This window comes from Protomyctophum bolini, assembly GCF_963924005.1.
Source record: "Protomyctophum bolini genome assembly, chromosome: 19".
NCBI classification, from domain to species: domain Eukaryota; kingdom Metazoa; phylum Chordata; class Actinopteri; order Myctophiformes; family Myctophidae; genus Protomyctophum; species Protomyctophum bolini.
This window is the reverse complement of record NC_137880.1, coordinates 35,773,337-35,791,187: the sequence shown is the minus strand read 5'-3', so window position 1 is coordinate 35,791,187 and position 17,851 is coordinate 35,773,337. Positions and strand designations below refer to the sequence as shown.

General features: G+C 45.6%; 1 protein-coding gene across 2 annotated transcripts in view; it reads left to right on the top strand.

The window, feature by feature from the left end:
- LOC308334451 (nesprin-2-like) overlaps positions 1-17,851 on the top strand; it is a 60,372-nt gene that overhangs the window by 18,037 nt on the left and 24,484 nt on the right. For both annotated transcript variants that reach the window (XM_080791207.1, XM_080791206.1), the window contains exons 18-27: positions 1,596-1,834; positions 3,212-5,252; positions 5,446-5,780; positions 8,321-8,465; positions 9,457-9,657; positions 11,580-11,836; positions 11,951-12,107; positions 13,442-13,588; positions 14,119-14,250; positions 16,243-16,425. In XM_080791207.1, the coding sequence (XP_080647333.1) occupies positions 1,596-1,834; positions 3,212-5,252; positions 5,446-5,780; positions 8,321-8,465; positions 9,457-9,657; positions 11,580-11,836; positions 11,951-12,107; positions 13,442-13,588; positions 14,119-14,250; positions 16,243-16,425 (3,837 nt within the window). The remainder of the gene's footprint in view (positions 1-1,595; positions 1,835-3,211; positions 5,253-5,445; positions 5,781-8,320; positions 8,466-9,456; positions 9,658-11,579; positions 11,837-11,950; positions 12,108-13,441; positions 13,589-14,118; positions 14,251-16,242; positions 16,426-17,851) is intronic.

Here is a 17,851-nt window from a genome sequence, read left to right as displayed (position 1 = left end):
CTCAGTAAAACTATACCTAAACCTAACCTCAGTAAAGCATACCTAAACCTAACCTCAGTAAAACTAACGCAGTGGCTGGGGGGCGTTTCCAAGAACCCGAATGCGAAACGAATACCATAATATGGTATTCGTTTTGCAATGTGGTCTCACTTCCTTCCTGGACTACACACCTCCATGCAGCCTCCCCCCTCTCCACAAGGAGGGGAAGTGCACTAAAGCATGATGGGCATGGTAGGAATTCAGCAATCCAGGCATACCCTAGTCAGTGAAACACACAGTTACTCCATTACCGGTATGCTTCTGGCCAGAGGGTGAACATTTCCATTTGTGCTACTAACTGTTATCTACTACACATAGATGAGTGACTGGAGTTTCTTCCAGCAGGGACATGTCCCTGTAAGACCTGAGGCCCATTCCACAATGCCTCCAGTAGTTCTCACCCTTTCAGGTTCTTTCAAAAATGTTAACAGGTAGCATGAGTTCAAGGGCTGTATTTTGCGTGTCTTAAGTACCAGGTCTTATTTCCTAACTTGAGTAAACTAAAGACCTGGAGGCGTGATCAATGCTCTTTGGCCACTCAGAATAGCCAAATGGCATTGATCACGCCTCCAGGTCTTTAGTTTACTCAAGTTAGGTAATAAGACCTGGTACTTAAGACACGCAAAATACAGCCCCAAGTCCGTTGCTCTCCCCATGTCCCCCACATACAGTATATGGGGACTAGGTTGGCGGAGGGTGTGTAGAGCCCAGGATCACATGATTAGATAATTGACACAGGGGTGAGAAATGGGTTACAAAATCGTGGGATAAAGAAAATATTTTTTTTGCAGATGTACAAACTAGCAAAGCGGTACGAAGTGACAGTGGGTATAGGCACCTCGTGGACACATTTTGTATGGCTCTCTTTATTTTTGGTTATTGGTTATTAGTTTTTAATTATTGTTACTAGACCGGTGCCCGGCCCGGCTATAGAGCACCAAGTCGTTAATGACGGCCCCACCCGGCTACGCAATACCCGTTTTATGCCCATATAAGGAGATTTCTGTATCTGTCTCTCTGTGTCCCTTTTCCCATCTCTATATATGGAGTTCTGTGTCAGGCATGCCAAAATGTATTTGTGTAAATGCTCTGCATTGCTAATCCTACCACTTTGTGCTGTTTGACTTTTGGGATAAAAATGAGCTAAACAAAATAGTATTATGTATTATGTATTACATTTCAACAGACAGAATGATCCTAATCTTAGGTTGTCTGATGTTTGCTTTAAAGGTTTCATAATTTTTTTGTTTTTATTTTATGTTTTATGACCTCAATTACACCCACACAACCTGAACTTTGAGCATTCAGTGGACTTTCTGTGGTCTGGGATTTTTTTCTGTGTCTGTGAAGCCTTTTTGATCCGCTATGAAAACAGTGACTTCTGCTGGCAAATCCCATTGTCATATATATGGCAGGCTGTGACATCACAGTCAGCAGGACAATCTGATTATTTGAGCCAAAAAACCTACTGAATGTTTTTTTGGGGTGTATAATTGAGCTCTGAAAACCTAAAAGAATTAAGAGTTTTATTTTATTTATGTCACAATCCCTTTCAGGAGCACAGGCTCTGCGTGCTGGAGCAAATAGCGGCCATGAAGCTGGAGAGCGCCGGGCTCCAGGACCCCGCGGTGCTCAGGAACATGGAGGCCCAGTGGAGCGCCGCCCTGTTGGACGCCTCCGCCACGGTGCAGGTCAAGGCCGCGCAGCAGGAACAGGTCACACACTATCACAAGAACATGAAGGCCATACGAGTCCTCCTGGACGTCCTGGCTGGGGAGATGGAGAAGCTGAACCTGTGAGTAAAACCTGGAGAAGTTTACAGTTAATCATTGGTTAAAGGGACACTTCACCCTTTTTGCAAAATAATATATGTTAATGACGTTTAGAAGCTTTAGATCACTTTCCTGGGGGTATTTATGTGTGTAATATGTGGTTTTATATATTTTAGATTGTAGCAGTGAGCCTGTTGTCTCTGATGTCATGGACACTGGTCTCACTACCTTCCTGGACTACAATTCCCATAATTCTTTGGTGCACTGCTCCTCCTTGTGGATAGGGGGGAGAGTCTGCTTACTGAGACATGTAGTCCAGGAAGGAAGTGAGCCCAGTGTCCATGACATCAGAGACAACAGGCTCACTGCTACAATCTAAAATATATAAAACCACATATTACACACATAAATACCCCCAGGAAAGTGATCTAAAGCTTCTAAACGTCATTAACATATATTTTTTTGCAAAAAGGGTGAAGTGTCCCTTTAAGGGTTTCAGTGTTTCCAATCGGGCTTCTGAGTGATACATTCAATCCATAAAGCGATGGTAAAAAAAAAATCTATTTAAAGCAGCATGTGCAGGCATGTGCATAGACATGAAAAGGGGTCTCGAGTCCCTGCCCTTTTAAAAAAAACACAAATGCCCCCGTCTCCATGCCGTACTCGAAGGCAGCATTAAGAGAATTGCCCCTGTATAAATAAGACATCTTGTTTATTCTCCTGAACTTGAATGCATCATTTCACGTTGAAAGAATTGCCCTCCACGCCGTATGACCCATCTCCAGTAAAGCCTGATAATTGAGCTGGGTGGGATGGATGTCAAATCAAATCTATAGTCAAATCCATATGTCATGTACCTTTTGTATTTATGTGGGACATAATATGCTATATATATATATTTGTTAAAAAGTGACATAGTGCTGCTTTTTAGAACAAAATGATTGTACATGTTATTGGAATTAATCCATATTAGACATTGCTAAATGTCATTACCCAGTAGTCAGAAACATAACTTTTCATTGTATTATGATAATGATGAACAAAGACAAACTGAAAATAGCATTATGTGACCGCTTCCAGTGATCTCAACCACAAGTCGGCAGTAATGAAACTTTACAATAGTCCAAACTACTTTCTTTTTTTTTGTGGTTTTCGTTTTTAGCCACATTAACACAGTTGGAATGTTAAAGAATGTTTCAGATGGTCATATCTTCTTCATTTTTTTTTCCAATTTCAATGAGCAATACATCATATGAACGGTTACAGTGTGCAGTTTCATAATATGTAAAGAACTGAAAAATGACCATGTCCCCCTTGTATATCAAACCACTGTCCCCGGTCACATAATTAGAAAATCATTATTTGATGACTAAAACTATTTGGTTCTGCTTCATGGACAGAGATGCTTTGGGAAGCAGCGCCCTGCAGGCTGGACGTCTCCACGTCCTCCTGCTGACCATGGAGCAGAAACGGGGCCTGATGGCGGAGCTCCTCCGCTCGTGCAGCCGGCTGTCGGCCCACCTGACGGACGCCGAGAGCTCGGGCGCTCTCCTCGCCCAGCTCGGGGACGTGCAGGAGGAATGGAGACTCTTGGAGGGGAGCGTCAAGCGAGCCCTGAGGCACGCCGCCGTCGCCTCCTCCCAGTCCTCCCTCCTCCTGAAGGAGGCGGAGGAGCTGGAGGCTGCGCTCAACGGCATCCCGTCTCTGCTCCAGTCCGCTAAGATGCCCCATCGGATTAGAGTCGCCTCGGACCTGAAGGCACATCAACGCCGCTTCCTGCACTTACAGTCCCAACTCAACGCTCTGGAGCACTTTGCACTCGGCCGCAAGGAGAAAGAGGTGATAGAGCGTGTTCTTAACGGCATGAGGCCCTTGCTGGACTTCATCGTGAACCAGTTGCACACTTTTTTACAGTTAAGCATTGCCATCCCTTCACTAGCTAACATCGCCAAGCAATTAAATGAGTTGGTCATGTGGGCCAAGCAGGCGGAGAACCACATCACATTTGGGAAAACATTGGCACTTTTCCCCGAAGAGGCTTGCATCCAAATCGCTGAGATGAGGACATTTCAGTCCGATATTTTGTCCAGGCGGTCCAAGATGCAATCAGAAGTAGAAGAAATAAAGGCCATGATGACCTCTGATATGGACCAGGAGGAAAGCCACCAAGTCTGCACCTCTCTGAAGATGGTTGAGGAACTGTATGCAACCGTTGCTCAAAGCTCCGTTCATGCTCTGGAGGTCATGGAGAAAGACCTGGAGCAGAGGGAGAATCTACTAAGCCAACTGGCTGGCACGGAGGCCTGGCTAGCAGAAGTGCATGTCAAAAGAGACCCCTGTGTCCACATAGAGAAGGCGTCAAAAGCCGACGTCAAAGAGTTGGAAAGAAGACTCGGAATGCACAAATTGGCCACAGAAGAGACCGAATGCCAGCTGAATCTGGTGGAAGACCTGGCAGAGATCGGTAAGGAAATAGCGATAACTTTGAACCCGGCAGAAAGTCATTTCCTGATAAACAGAGTCTCGGGTCTCTGGACAGAGCTGGACGGAATGGCCGCTCACGAGCGAGCAACCAGCTGGGAATTGGAGGAGCTGATTCACGAGCGGACCTCTTCAGATGAAGAGTTGGCCGCCGTCCGGGCCAGCTTGAAGCAGATATCTACTGACTTAAATCACCAGACGTTCCCTTTGACCAAGGAAACACTCTCATCTACTATGCTGTTGAAACACACACTAATGGAGCATCAGTGTCAAGTCCAGTCGCTTCAGCACTGCGAGGAGGCCAAGCGAAGCTCTCTGTTGTGCACCATCGAGGACCTGCAAGAGAGGTGCAAGGCGCTGTACAGCCAAACGTTGGAGCAAGACAAGTATGTGCACCTCCAGAAACAAATGGAGACATCCAGGGACATCGCACAGAAGCGACTCCAGCATGCCAAAGATAAGTCCGTAAGCCTGGGCGAGAGGTTCAGGTTGTGCCAGATGCTCTTGGTCGAACTTCCTCTGGTGAAGACCCAGTGTCAAGAAGCGGCAGACCAGTTGGAAGCCATCGCTCCGGACCTGTACCCTTCCCAGCTTCACTCTGAGAGGCACGGGATCAGCAGCACTGTCGAGACGTTGGTTTCTTGGGAGCACGCCATCACCGCCGACATCAGAGATGTGGAGAGCAAGCTTATCCAAGGTCTCCACTTCCACACTGAGCTGCGTGCCTTGATGGACATTTTCCAACGGACGAGGCGGGAGTTGGAGGCAGCCGAGACGGTGTGTCCGGATGAAAAGGCCATAGATGTTGCCCTGCGTAGGTGTTGGGTCATCTGGAGGAACTTGGAGTCTGGGATGCGAGTGTTGGAAGCTTTGGGAAGGAAAGAAACAATTAAACTGGGGGAAAACGTGGAACTGTACGGCCTCCGAGATGCAACCACGCAGGCATCCCATACACGGATGGTGAGCTAAACGACATGACAATAAATACATGTATTTTATTATTTGTATTATGTTTTGTAGTATATAGTATATACATTTTTCTTCAATTGTATTTGCCATCACAAGCAAAATGTGAAATGTGATTTCCACAGCCAAATAATATATGTATTTACCGGTATTTATTAATGGTGATTAAATACTGATGTCTCTACAGGAGAGTCTGTCTCAGGCTCGAGAAGCCTTGAAGGATTACCTCTGGGCGGCTCAGGGTGCAATAGCCTTCCTCCACAACGCTGAAGCCACCTTCCTGTCGGCCCGGGGAGGGTTCTCCGACTGCGCCGAGGAGCAGAGGCAGACCCAGGAGGCTCTGGCGTCTCTGGAAGACAGCCTGGGTGCACACATCAGCCATCTGGTGCACCTGGTGCCCCTGCAATGCTGCCTCTCCCGCCCGCGGGCAGAGCAGCTCCACATTGGCATCCTGAGCCAGCTGTTGGTGGGCAGAGCCACGCTGGAAGCCCAGGCCCAGCTGAGACTGGAGGCACTGCAAAGGTAGGTGTGGTTTTCTCACCTACTGTATACTGTTTTGAAAATGTATAATAATGTAATTTTGCTGTGACGTCATGCTGCTATCTAGGTTTGAAGATGAACTGCTGGCGGTGGCGTAACCGTCTGGGCACCCGACTGGTAATCCAGTCTGTCAGTGTGCCGCGGGTTCGACTCCCGATCCCGACGGCCTTTACTGTATGTCTTCCCCCCCCCCCCCCCCATCTCTCTCCCCATTTCCTGTCAGCCTACTGTCTGCCCCTCCATAAAAAAAAAAGCGAAAGCCACAAAAAAACATTAAAAAAAATAAAAAGAAGATGAACTGCTAAACCTCCATGTTAAAGCATAATGACCTCTTTGTTGTTAGGTAATGTGTATGTTCCTTTCACAGCAGACACACTGAGACCTCTTATCGTCTGTGTTTCTCTAAAACCCTGCTGACATTGTGCTAAAATCTATAATCCATGAACCTGACTTCAGAAAATATGAATCAGGTTCATAAGGCCGTCAATGATAGACTGTATGGGCTGATTCTTGGACACAAAATGCATTAGGGACACAGAGAAAGGCTGAAAAATACAGAAAGGACTATTTTCTGTGTTAATATGGATTGCATCATACACATTTTAGTTTCTAGACTATGATAACCATTGACAATGAACTGAAATGCACATCAACAATAAGCACGTGCTTTTCTTCCTCACGTCTGTTTGCAAAAGGTTGTTCAGGGTGAATTGTGTTTCTCAGGGCAAGTCTTGACCTTTGCATCTTGCCATCTACGTAGATTCTAGAAGTTTCTATATAAATATCCCGGGGCACAAAAGTCTGAATTAAGTGCTGCATTTTAATCCATAATCCGATACCTTGTTGTAACATAACCTAACCTCGAGAATGACTACCTCTTGGCCAGAAATTCCACATCAATCATAATTACAGTCGAGGCTTTTGTGCTGGTTTTGTGTCGGTTGATAATATTCTTCTATAATGGGTTAATACACTAGAGTTTATGGGAATGAGGCACAGTAGGGAACTGATAACTCACCTGATTGATCTGAGATCTACAATAGTTTGACACACAGTTTACGTTCTTGTTCAACTCCCAGGAAAGGTTTTATTTTTGGTGACACATTTTAAAAACATGCTTGAAAATGTACTGGTAAAATGTAGTTATCAAGCCATTTTCAATATCAATGACCCATATTCCAGTGGTTCCAAAAGTGGGGTCCGGGGGCCCCCAGGGGTCCTTGAGGGAGTTCCAGGGGGTCCCCAGCTAAATGATCGTTAGGAACTTTCAACTAAATGGACCCTTATGTGACTGTAACTCTGAGAGTGTACAATTAACAGTGATTTTACATTATACATTGGGGTCCCAGAGATAGAACTGCCATTAAATAGGGGACCGTAGCCTAATTCGGGGGGCAAACCGCGGGGTCAATTAGTGTCAATTTGGGGGTCCTTGACATGAAAATGTTTGGGAACCACTGCCATAATTATTCAATATTCATGTTACATTCAATCCATATCCAAATGATACCTAGTTTCTGCTTTTATCGCTATCAACTATTAATTATCTTACACTAGGTACGTGTGTCCGTTATAACGATTACAATAATAACAATTAAATAAACCAATTATAGCAAAATGAGGGAGGTGGTGGGTCAGTTCAGAATAATAATCACTAAACAAATCAGCAAATAAGCTTAAACTGTGATTTATTAAATCAAAAGAAAATCAAGTGCACTATCAAATAATGTTCACTTAATCAGATCAAAATTAAATAAAACTCTCAAAAGGTAGCACTGTCCAAACTAAACTCAAAGTGTCCAAACTAAACTCAGGTGCCCAAAAATAACGCAAATCCAAACCAGTAGAGTGTGGCCAGTCTCCTCTGGCCACTCTTAAACTCCTTGGGAAAGTCTGGTCCAATATCCAATATCCAACTCCAGGAAAGGAAGAAGTTCTCTAAATCCAGAGTTATAATCCACATCCAAGGGAATAATCCAAATCAAGGGAACAATCCAAAAGGGAAAGAAAGGCAAGAACATGGGAAATATTCCTCTTGCCCAACAGCAGCAGCCTGTCTGTCTCCCTGCTCCTTCACTCTGCCCTGCCTGAGTCAAACTCCCCAGGTGGCCCAAACATTGTGATTGCCCATCAACCCCAGGTGAGCTGTGGGCGGGGCTTCACAATCACTGCCGGTTGCCATAGCAACCCATGTATCCAACTGGCTTCTTGTAGCATAGTCCAGCAGATAATTAGCAACATTTCATAGTGCAACGGATTGGTAGAAAATAATAAAATACATGAAAAATTGTGCATAGCAAACAAAAAATGCATGGAACCAATGTGACTCTGGGCACAGATGTTACACCGTGTAGGTGTATTTATTATCTTATGTACGTACGTGTGTCCGTGTAGGTGTATTTATTATCTTATGTACTGTACGTGTGTCCGTGTAGGTGTATTTATTATCTTATGTACGTACGTGTGTCCGTGGTGTAGGTGTATTATCTTACTGTATGTACTGTAACTGTATGTCTGTGTAGGTGTGCTGCCAGGACTTGCAGCCACAGAGAGTCGCACCAAGACATACGACGGCTTATTTCCAGATGTGAAGCCAAGCTGGCAGAAAGTGGCACGGACCATGTGACCTCATATCAGGAATGTTTGGAGCAACAGAACCGAGCTAAGGTACAGAACTCATTCAGTGGATTCTACTGTACTGTACTGTACTGTACTGTACTGTACTGTACTGTACTGTACTGTACTGTACTGTACTGTACTGTACTGAACCTGCAGCCTGTACCTGTATCAGATTGCACAAGCAGTCATAGGATAGCTTTCGTTTGAACTTGCTCAGGGTGATTGCACGTGCCCAGATGTTTACCACAAGAATGCAACAAAGTCATTTCAGGGTATCTGAATTATTCTACACAGTAAAATCCTTTAGTATTATTTATTTCCTTATATAGGGCCCGGCCCGTAATGGATGGACTGGTTCTATTTTGCACACTCTCCTAAATTAATTAAGATCTTACTGCTCTTTAAATCTGCACTGTGAGATATTTGTAGAGTCATAAGTCTAAAAATAAACTGTATGACGGTTTCACCGAGGCATAAACCCACATGAAGTCACACCAAGAACAGTATTATCATTATTATTAATTTAATTAATATTATTAATATTAATGTTTGTTGTTTGACTGCCTATACCACTGGTTGTTTTTGGCAGCAGATTTAGATTTTAGTACATAGTCTCTTGAATAGTTTTCATTTAGTTTTAGTCACATTTTAGTCAGCTGGAATGTTTTAGTGTTATTCTAGTTTTAATCATAAGATTTTAGTCGACTAAATCTAGAGTTGATTTAGTCAACTAAAATGTATTTTGGCGGGCCTTGATGCCGTCGTAATTACTTTTTTAACTTGCTGAAAATAGCTGATCTACAAGCCCACAGCGCGTCGCGAAAATCTGCTATTTTCAGCACGCAACCAAGTGTAAAATGACTTGTACTGGATCTCTTGTCCACTAGTCCCTTCCAAACATTTTAGTCTGGTTTTTATTTGTTTCGTCAGTGGAAAAAGGTAGTCGACGAACATTTTTCTCTCGTAGTTTTAGTGGATGAAACCAACAGCGGCCTGTACCTACCTATAATACTATTATTCTCTCCATTGCGGTGTGCAGTCCCTGATGACGGAGCTCCGAGGACTCACTCCCATGTTGGAGAAGCTGGGGACCGGCTGTCCCGTGCAGGGCTGTGAAGTAGGCAAGGATGGCGAGCTGGGCGCCCTCTGGAGGCGCTGGGCGGCGCTGCGACGCGGCATCGGTCTCCTGCTGGCCCACTCTGTACAGAGAGGAGAGGAATGGAAGGACATCGCCACCAGCGTGAGTCACAGCTAACAATTTACATTCAATAAGTGTCCATGCTACTCACTCCATTTTGCAACCCATTTCTTCACCCAGTGTCAATTATCGAATGTAGTCCTGGCTGCTACACTTCCTCTGCCAACCTGGGGGGGGGGGGGTGGGCAGCGGAATGACCTCATGCTTCCTTCTATGCATGAGGAGTCCAAGCAGCTTCTTTTCACCTGACGGGGGAGAGTTTCCCCGGCCGGACGTAGCGCGTGGAAGGAACACGTTATTCCGACCAGTTCCTTTCCCCTCCATCAGGCGCCCCGGCTGGCCAGGGGGAGGTCTTTTAGAGACCAGGATTACTGTATGTTTTTTGTGAGGGTATACCTACCCTATAGGGGCCACAGGGAGAACATGCAAACTCCACACATCAAGGCCCTTTCGCCAACCCCCGCCTCGGGTACGGGCACTGATGACGGGTTGGCGGAGGAGAATCGAACCCAGGACCTTCTAGCTGAGGCGACAGCACTATACCGACTGTGCCACCGACCGTGCCCCGCGTATCTGCACACTACTGCAAACCCCCAGCACAAATGTTATAATAAAGGCATATTATTATTTATTTTTTCATTTCCAATGCATTTAGTAATACTTATATTAACTATTGGACATGCAAAAATAAAATAGAGTTAAATGCAGTCAGTGGAGGTTAAAATAAACGCATGTGTGTGTGTGGGATATGACACTGTCAAGCAGCTGCTGATCAACTGGCGGTCTATACTTAAGCTCACCTGATTCATTGTACTTCCTCCTCCTATTGTCAGTGTTGTCACTGATGTTGTAATGTATGTCTGTTCTTTGTCTGCTCCCACCAGCACCACAGGCTAAGGCTGTTCCCCTAAGCCTTTCTGTTTGCCCTGGGGGGACTTTGTTATACACCACAGTAGATGTATATCCACCTGCTCTTAAATGGTTGTCTGCTAATGTGCCGAGCGCAGAGCAGAGCCTGAACGCCAAGATCAAATATAATATTCACTCTTGCATTTAGAATGTTATTATTAGTCTCAATCTATTTGTGAGTTATCTGACTGAACTGTAGTCATTAAAACAGGCCGTGTAAACGTTCTTGTTTGGAATTGGAACAGCATCAATCATTACTAAACCAGTATTACTATTCAGATCATGATGTTGACCAGTGGGTCGCATCAAGCGAAGTTACCCATTTATGCTCGAGTGGAAAATGGCAAATCTACAGTGTTGAATGTTCACCTGTTATGACTCGCCCAGAAAGAAACACCTTGGGGATGCCAGGGGTTCATGTGGTTAGATGAATGGATGGTTGAATGAATACATATTGTGTAACATCTACTATCTTGCATTAACCCATTCTGATCGGGAACCCATTTTTGTGTTAGCATCATGTTATGCTTTAGCTATTGAAAAATAGTAGATCTACAAGCTCATAGCGCGCCACCGAGTGGCGCGCTACGAGCTTGTAGGTCTGCTATTTTTTGAAAAATCGAAGAACGACTGACATTTTTAGAATCTGATCTCAGGTCAGAATGGGTTGATCAGACCAGTGTGTGTCCAGTGGAAACCCCGTATGAATCTGATCTCAGGTCAGAATGGGTTAAGCATATCCAACCTCTTCTCTCTGCCCCCTAACCCTGAACTTGAGCCTGACCCGTCCCTAACTAAAGTAACCATGGTTTACTTTGTATCACACCCCCTCAGAGGCATACAGTACTTACGCAATTAGTGCTGCTCGTATATTTATCAGAAAGAAGGGGAAAAAAGTGCTTGGCAACTGTGCTCAGAGTGACAAGCATGTCATCTGAAACCATCCCTGAACAGTAGTGTCAGGTGACCCCCCGGGCCCAGCGTAGAGGCCTCACCCTGGTCGTAGAGAGAGAGGCTTTTTTTTCCTCACACATAGCTTTACCTTTTTGTTCTAGATGGAGCAATGCTGCAGTTCTCTAGCCAGTCTCCAAGCCGAGATGCCCGACTCCAGCGCCGCCGCGACCCCCGCCGCCACGCAGGGGGAGCCCCACGAGCTGCTGGCCCGCGCCCAGATGCTGGTGCAGGAGCAGCAGGCCCTGTCCTCCCTGGAGCACCGCCTGGAGCACGTCCTGAGCTTATCCAGTCCTCCGGACGTGGCCAGCCTGGCTCCCGTGGCCGAGAAACTGGAGGAGATCCAAGAGAACTTCAGGAGGTACGGTATATAGACGGATGATGGATGATGACGTCAGACACGTAGGGAACTTCCGAAAATGTCCTTTTTGAGCGACAGGAGCACTGACAAAGAAACACATGTCTCTCTCCACAGCTTGAAGGAGAGGAATGTGCAGGTGATGACGGCAGCACACAGCGCTGAGACGGAGAGGCAGAGAGTACGGGACGAGATAGGAGAGGTGGAGACGCGCCTGGCGGACATGTTTACCTCCTCCGTGGAGCAGCCGGGTGTGAATCAGTGTCAACAACAGGTAGGATCTTGTGTTCTATTATGGGTCCAGGCCAGGTCTTTGAGCGGGATCTAGGGGGTCCCCAGATAAAGGATTGATAGTTTAATTGTCACCAGTATTACTGTACATATACTACAACTCGAGAACATACACATACCTATAGACGATGATCAGTGACATGACGTGATATGGGACTAAATCACGTCTAACATTAACAATGTTCTTAGATTGTGCTCCTAGAGATAAAACATTTTATCAAAAGGTCTGTCATCTGTGTTGTTATAAGTAGAAAAAGACATCTATTGATGCCATGTCTTTAACCCATTCAGGACGGGAACCCCTTTTGGTGTTTTTAGCATTACCGGTATGTTATACTTTAGCTATTGGAAAAATAGCAGATCTACAAGCTCCTTGTAGATTTTTTTTTAATCGTGCAAATGTGGCGCAAATCTTTGAATATATATTCAGTCCGCGGCCAAAAACAGATAATTCTGGGGGTCCCTGACATGATAAAGGTTGAGCACCACTGACATAGAAACATAGGATTTGTTAATTCATGAATGTTTATGCCTGTCAATTTATGCCTGTCAAGTTTCCAGACTGGTTATTTATTACTATAATGATATATTATATATATAAAAAATATATATATGTTTTTTTGTGGCTTTCGCCTTTATTTTATATTTTTTTATAGAGGGACAGACAGTAGGCTGACAGGAAATGGGGAGAGAGATGGGGGCGTGACATGCAGTAAAGGCCGTTGGCCGTTTTTAATTGACGTTATATCTGTTGTTGTTCATCTTCATGCAGGCAGTTTGTAGGTCAGCGTTTGTCCGTTGACGCTGCTTGACCGGACAGTGCTCCTGTAATTACATTATGTCATTATTGGTCTTTCATGTCCTCCAACAATCCGTAAAGGAAAATTCCCTGTGTTTTTAACATGAAGAAGTATTTCACAGCAAATGTGAGAGTTTATTTTATTTAGGCTACACAGTAAAATACCTCAAATCTCTTCGAGGTATTTGCCCTTAGTTCAATTTAAAATAGTTGCGTATTTCTTGGACCCACTGCACTACTGAAGAAAATATCTCTGGTTTCCTATATTTCTATTTTTGGCAGCCTATACTGTCACTAAAGCCTCCCATTAAAAAGCTCTGTGTGAATCAGTCATTCCCCTTTTTTCCAAAATAATATTAACCTCTAAGCCAGGTTTAAGCTCTGTAATTGGAGAATTCGATTATAGAAAGGGTCTTTCGAAGGGTAAACGTTTTAGCCTATTCTCCCCGTCACGTCACGTTATTACATTTATTTTGTGCCTCCCACTGTTCCCTCTCTCTCATGTGTCGGTTGGACAGGAGGTCAGCGAGGCCTTGTCTTCAAACAGGGCCGAGCTCCAGCGTATCATGGCCAGCGTGCAGAGCCGCTATGCTCTGGACGTTCCCGCTGACATCAGCCGTCGATTAAAGCAAGTCCAGCAGTCCCTTCAGAGAGCAGAGGAGAAGGTAACACAGAAAGACACAGGCTTTATTCTTCCTATTCCTCTCAGGGCGGGCTGTGGCTCAGGAGGTAGAGCAGGTCGTCCAATGATCCCTGGGTCGGCGGTTCGAATCCCGGCTCCTCCTCCTCCTGTCCACATGTTGAGGTGTCCTTATTGGGCAATAAGACACTGAACCCCACATTGCCTCCAATGAGTCGGTCGGTGTGAGCTTCATGCCACCAATTGGTGTGTGGATGTGGGAAGTGAGGACGCTGCTGGCGTCGACTGTTCACCGCTTCACCTCCCAATGCATGAATGAATGAACCATTTGTAAAGCGCTTTGAGCACTTGGAAAAACGCTATAAAAATGCAATTCATTATAGATGTTGGTCACATTGTACATTATTCATGATGTAGGAAATATCACATTGCCAGGCTGTCACTTTAAGTGAACCTCATTTTTTCTAAAGCTAAGTTAAATTGCGTGATTTGACTGTGTGTGTGTGTGTCTGTGTGTGTGTCTGTGTGTGTGTCTGTGTGTGCGTGCACATGCAGTTCCTGGAAGGCGGCGGTCCACTATGTAAACTAACGAACAGAGTGGTGGAGGTTCACTCCGGGCTGGAGGGAGTAAAGGCCTTACTACAGCAGAGGAATCCAACCTTGGCTGAGGCTCAACACATGCTTAAGGTTTGTGTGTATGTGCGTGAGTGTGTGTGCGCGTGTATGTGTGCAGGGAAGTGTTTGTTGTTCTTTGTGCTGCCTGTGCAAACAAGGACCTTTCTACGAGTGGCTGTAATCCTTTCCTTCTAAATGTTAAACATGAGGACACTTCACAAAACGGTGTAGATGACACGAAATAACATTATGTGGTGGAGGAGGTATCATATTCTGCATTTATTATAGCCTTAATAACTTGTTATTCTTATTTCATCTGGTTAACCGACATCTCTCCGACGTACAGAACAGTTCTTCAATGGCAAAATGTTGTACACTCCTGTGTGTGTGTGTGTGTGTGCATGGCCATCTCTTATACAGTATACCTTCCAATATACATACTAATTTATTAAATTAAAACAATTATTCATGTATGTACCCTGTGCATCCACGCACAGTCGCACATGCATGGGAGGGTGGTGGTGGCAGTGGTGCATCATGGGTTGCGTCCCTGGGTTGCGCCCCTAAAATAGCTGATCTACAAGCTCTCAACGCGTTGCACTGCAACGCGTTGTGAGCTTGTAGATCAGCTATTTTTTTGTCCAAAAGTGCCCTCTTACAGGATTTCAGCCCTAGCCAACACTCTCTGCACGTCCCGGCAATGGAGGACTGGAGGAGAGGGTGTTGCTAATTTGACAGTATGCCAATTGCTTCACATGGGACTATACACCACTGATGGGGGAGACACGCATCACAGATCAAATCATGTAATTGATGCACATGCACATGTCTAGTGGAATTAGTCCATTCGTGCCTTTAGGTTCCACACATACACTTATATTAACATTAATGCTAACTTCTTAAACACCTTAACCCCGGTGCCCCTGTTTTGACTTTTTCCAAATGTTCATATTGCAAAAAATAATCTACAAGCTCAAGCTTGCTGTACTGTAGGTCGTACAACGAAGTGTTCTTTCAGGTGCTTGTGTACTGTATTTGGGGGCGTGGTGCAAACAGCACAGGTATCAGCACTGGGTTTTTAAGATAGTTTGTCTGTTCTAGCGCAAAGTTATGGTTAGCGGTAAGTAATTATGGTTCTTAAGTAGTAGTGTAGGGACTTGCATCAACCACCATCTTAGGAAAAATGACGACGGGGCATATACAGATATTAGTTTTTTAACCCATTCTGACCTGAGATCAGATTCATACGACGTTTCCACTGTGACACACACTGGTCTGATGAACCCATTCTGACCTGAGATCAGATTCTAAAAATGTCAGTCGTTCTTCGATTTTTTTCAAAAAAAGACCTACAAGCTCATAGCGCGCCACTCGGTGGCGCGCTATGAGCTTGTAGGTCTGCTATTTTTCAATAGCTAAAGCATAACATGATGCTAACACCAAAAGGGGTTCCCGTTCAGAATGGGTTAAGCTCTTGAGCCAAATCCACCAAAGAAACACCGTATAATTTGCACGTCCAGCACACTCACTCATGAAGACAAATAACCTTACAACAACGCTGTTTCTATTTAGAATGCTAACAATGCGCACAAGGTATTTTAGATCGCATAAAAGACAACTGTACAGAAACATACAGTATTTATATAGAATCTTATCATTTTGTCCCTCTACATCAGTGGTTTTCAACCAGTGGTCTGTGAGGAGGTTCCAGGTGGTCCCCAGCTAGATGATGGAGAGTTGGTAACAAAATGGATCTTTAACTCTCGAGAGTTCAATTATTGTTAAATACCTGCATTAAGCTTAATTTACAAGAATTCTACAACAAAAAAGCATGTAAAATAATTGTCATTTTGATCGTTTCCCTTATCTCTCCTATGGTACAAAGCATGTAATTGTGGGCAAAATCTTATCTAACGACAACAAAATATTCTTTCGTTTTGGATCTGCGAGGCAAAATCTCATAAAAATTGCGGTCCGTGGCTCAAATACAGAACAAAATAATGGGCCTTGATATGATATGAAAACGGTTGAAAATCATCACCGCTCTCCGTCTTCCATTTGCAGCGCGTGTGGAACGAGTTGGACACGTGGCACAGTCGTCTCAGTGTCCTGGAGAGCGAGGCTCAGGATCTGGCGGAGGACGAGCCGGAGCGGGCCCACCTGCTCATGGACCGGCTCACAGAACCGCTGCAGCTGTACCAGGACACCGCCAACATGGTGGAGCAGAGAACCGCCTTCCTCAGTAAGGTTAGTACCAGGACACCACCAACATGGTGGAGCAGAGAACCGCCTTCCTCAGTAAGGTTAGTACCAGGACACCGCTAACATGGTGGAGCAGAGAACCGCCTTCCTCAGTAAGGTTAGTACCAGGACACCACCGCTAACATGGTGGAGCAGAGAACCGCCTTCCTCAGTAAGGTTAGTACCAGGACACCACCGCTAACATGGTGGAGCAGAGAACCGCCTTCCTCAGCAAGGTTAGTACCAGGACACCACCGTTAACATGGTGGAGCAGAGAACCGCCTTCCTCAGTAAGGTTAGTACCAGGACACCACCGTTAACATGGTGGAGCAGAGAACCGCCTTCCTCAGTAAGGTTAGTACCAGGACACCACCGCTAACATGGTGGAGCAGAGAACCGCCTTCCTCAGTAAGGTTAGTACCAGGACACCACCGCTAACATGGTGGAGCAGAGAACCGCCTTCCTCAGCAAGGTTAGTACCAGGACACCACCGTTAACATGGTGGAGCAGAGAACCGCCTTCCTCAGCAAGGTTAGTACCAGGACACCACCGCTAACATGGTGGAGCAGAGAACCGCCTTCCTCAGCAAGGTTAGTACCAGGACACCACCGTTAACATGGTGGAGCAGAGAACCGCCTTCCTCAGTAAGGTTAGTACCAGGACACCACCGCTAACATGGTGGAGCAGAGAACCGCCTTCCTCAGCAAGGTTAGTACCAGGACACCACCGCTAACATGGTGGAGCAGAGAACCGCCTTCCTCAGCAAGGTTAGTACCAGGACACCACCGCTAACATGGTGGAGCAGAGAACCGCCTTCCTCAGTAAGGTTAGTACCAGGACACCACCGTTAACATGGTGGAGCAGAGAACCGCCTTCCTCAGTAAGGTTAGTACCAGGACACCACGGCTAACATGGTGGAGCAGAGAACCGCCTTCCTCAGTAAGGTTAGTACCAGGACACCACGGCTAACATGGTGGAGCAGAGAACCGCCTTCCTCAGCAAGGTTAGTACCAGGACACCACCGCTAACATGGTGGAGCAGAGAACCGCCTTCCTCAGCAAGGTTAGTACCAGGACACCACCGCTAACATGGTGGAGCAGAGAACCGCCTTCCTCAGCAAGGTTAGTACCAGGACACCACCGCTAACATGGTGGAGCAGAGAACCGCCTTCCTCAGTAAGGTTAGTACCAGGACACCACCGCTAACATGGTGGAGCAGAGAACCGCCTTCCTCAGTAAGGTTAGTACCAGGACACCACCGCTAACATGGTGGAGCAGAGAACCGCCTTCCTCAGTAAGGTTAGTACCAGGACACCACCGCCAACATGGTCTTTTAAAATGGGGGTCCGCAGGCTAATGATTGTCGATTCAGGGGTCCTTGACATGAAAGAGTTTGGGAACCACTGCCTTATACATTTGAGGAAATCAGGAAA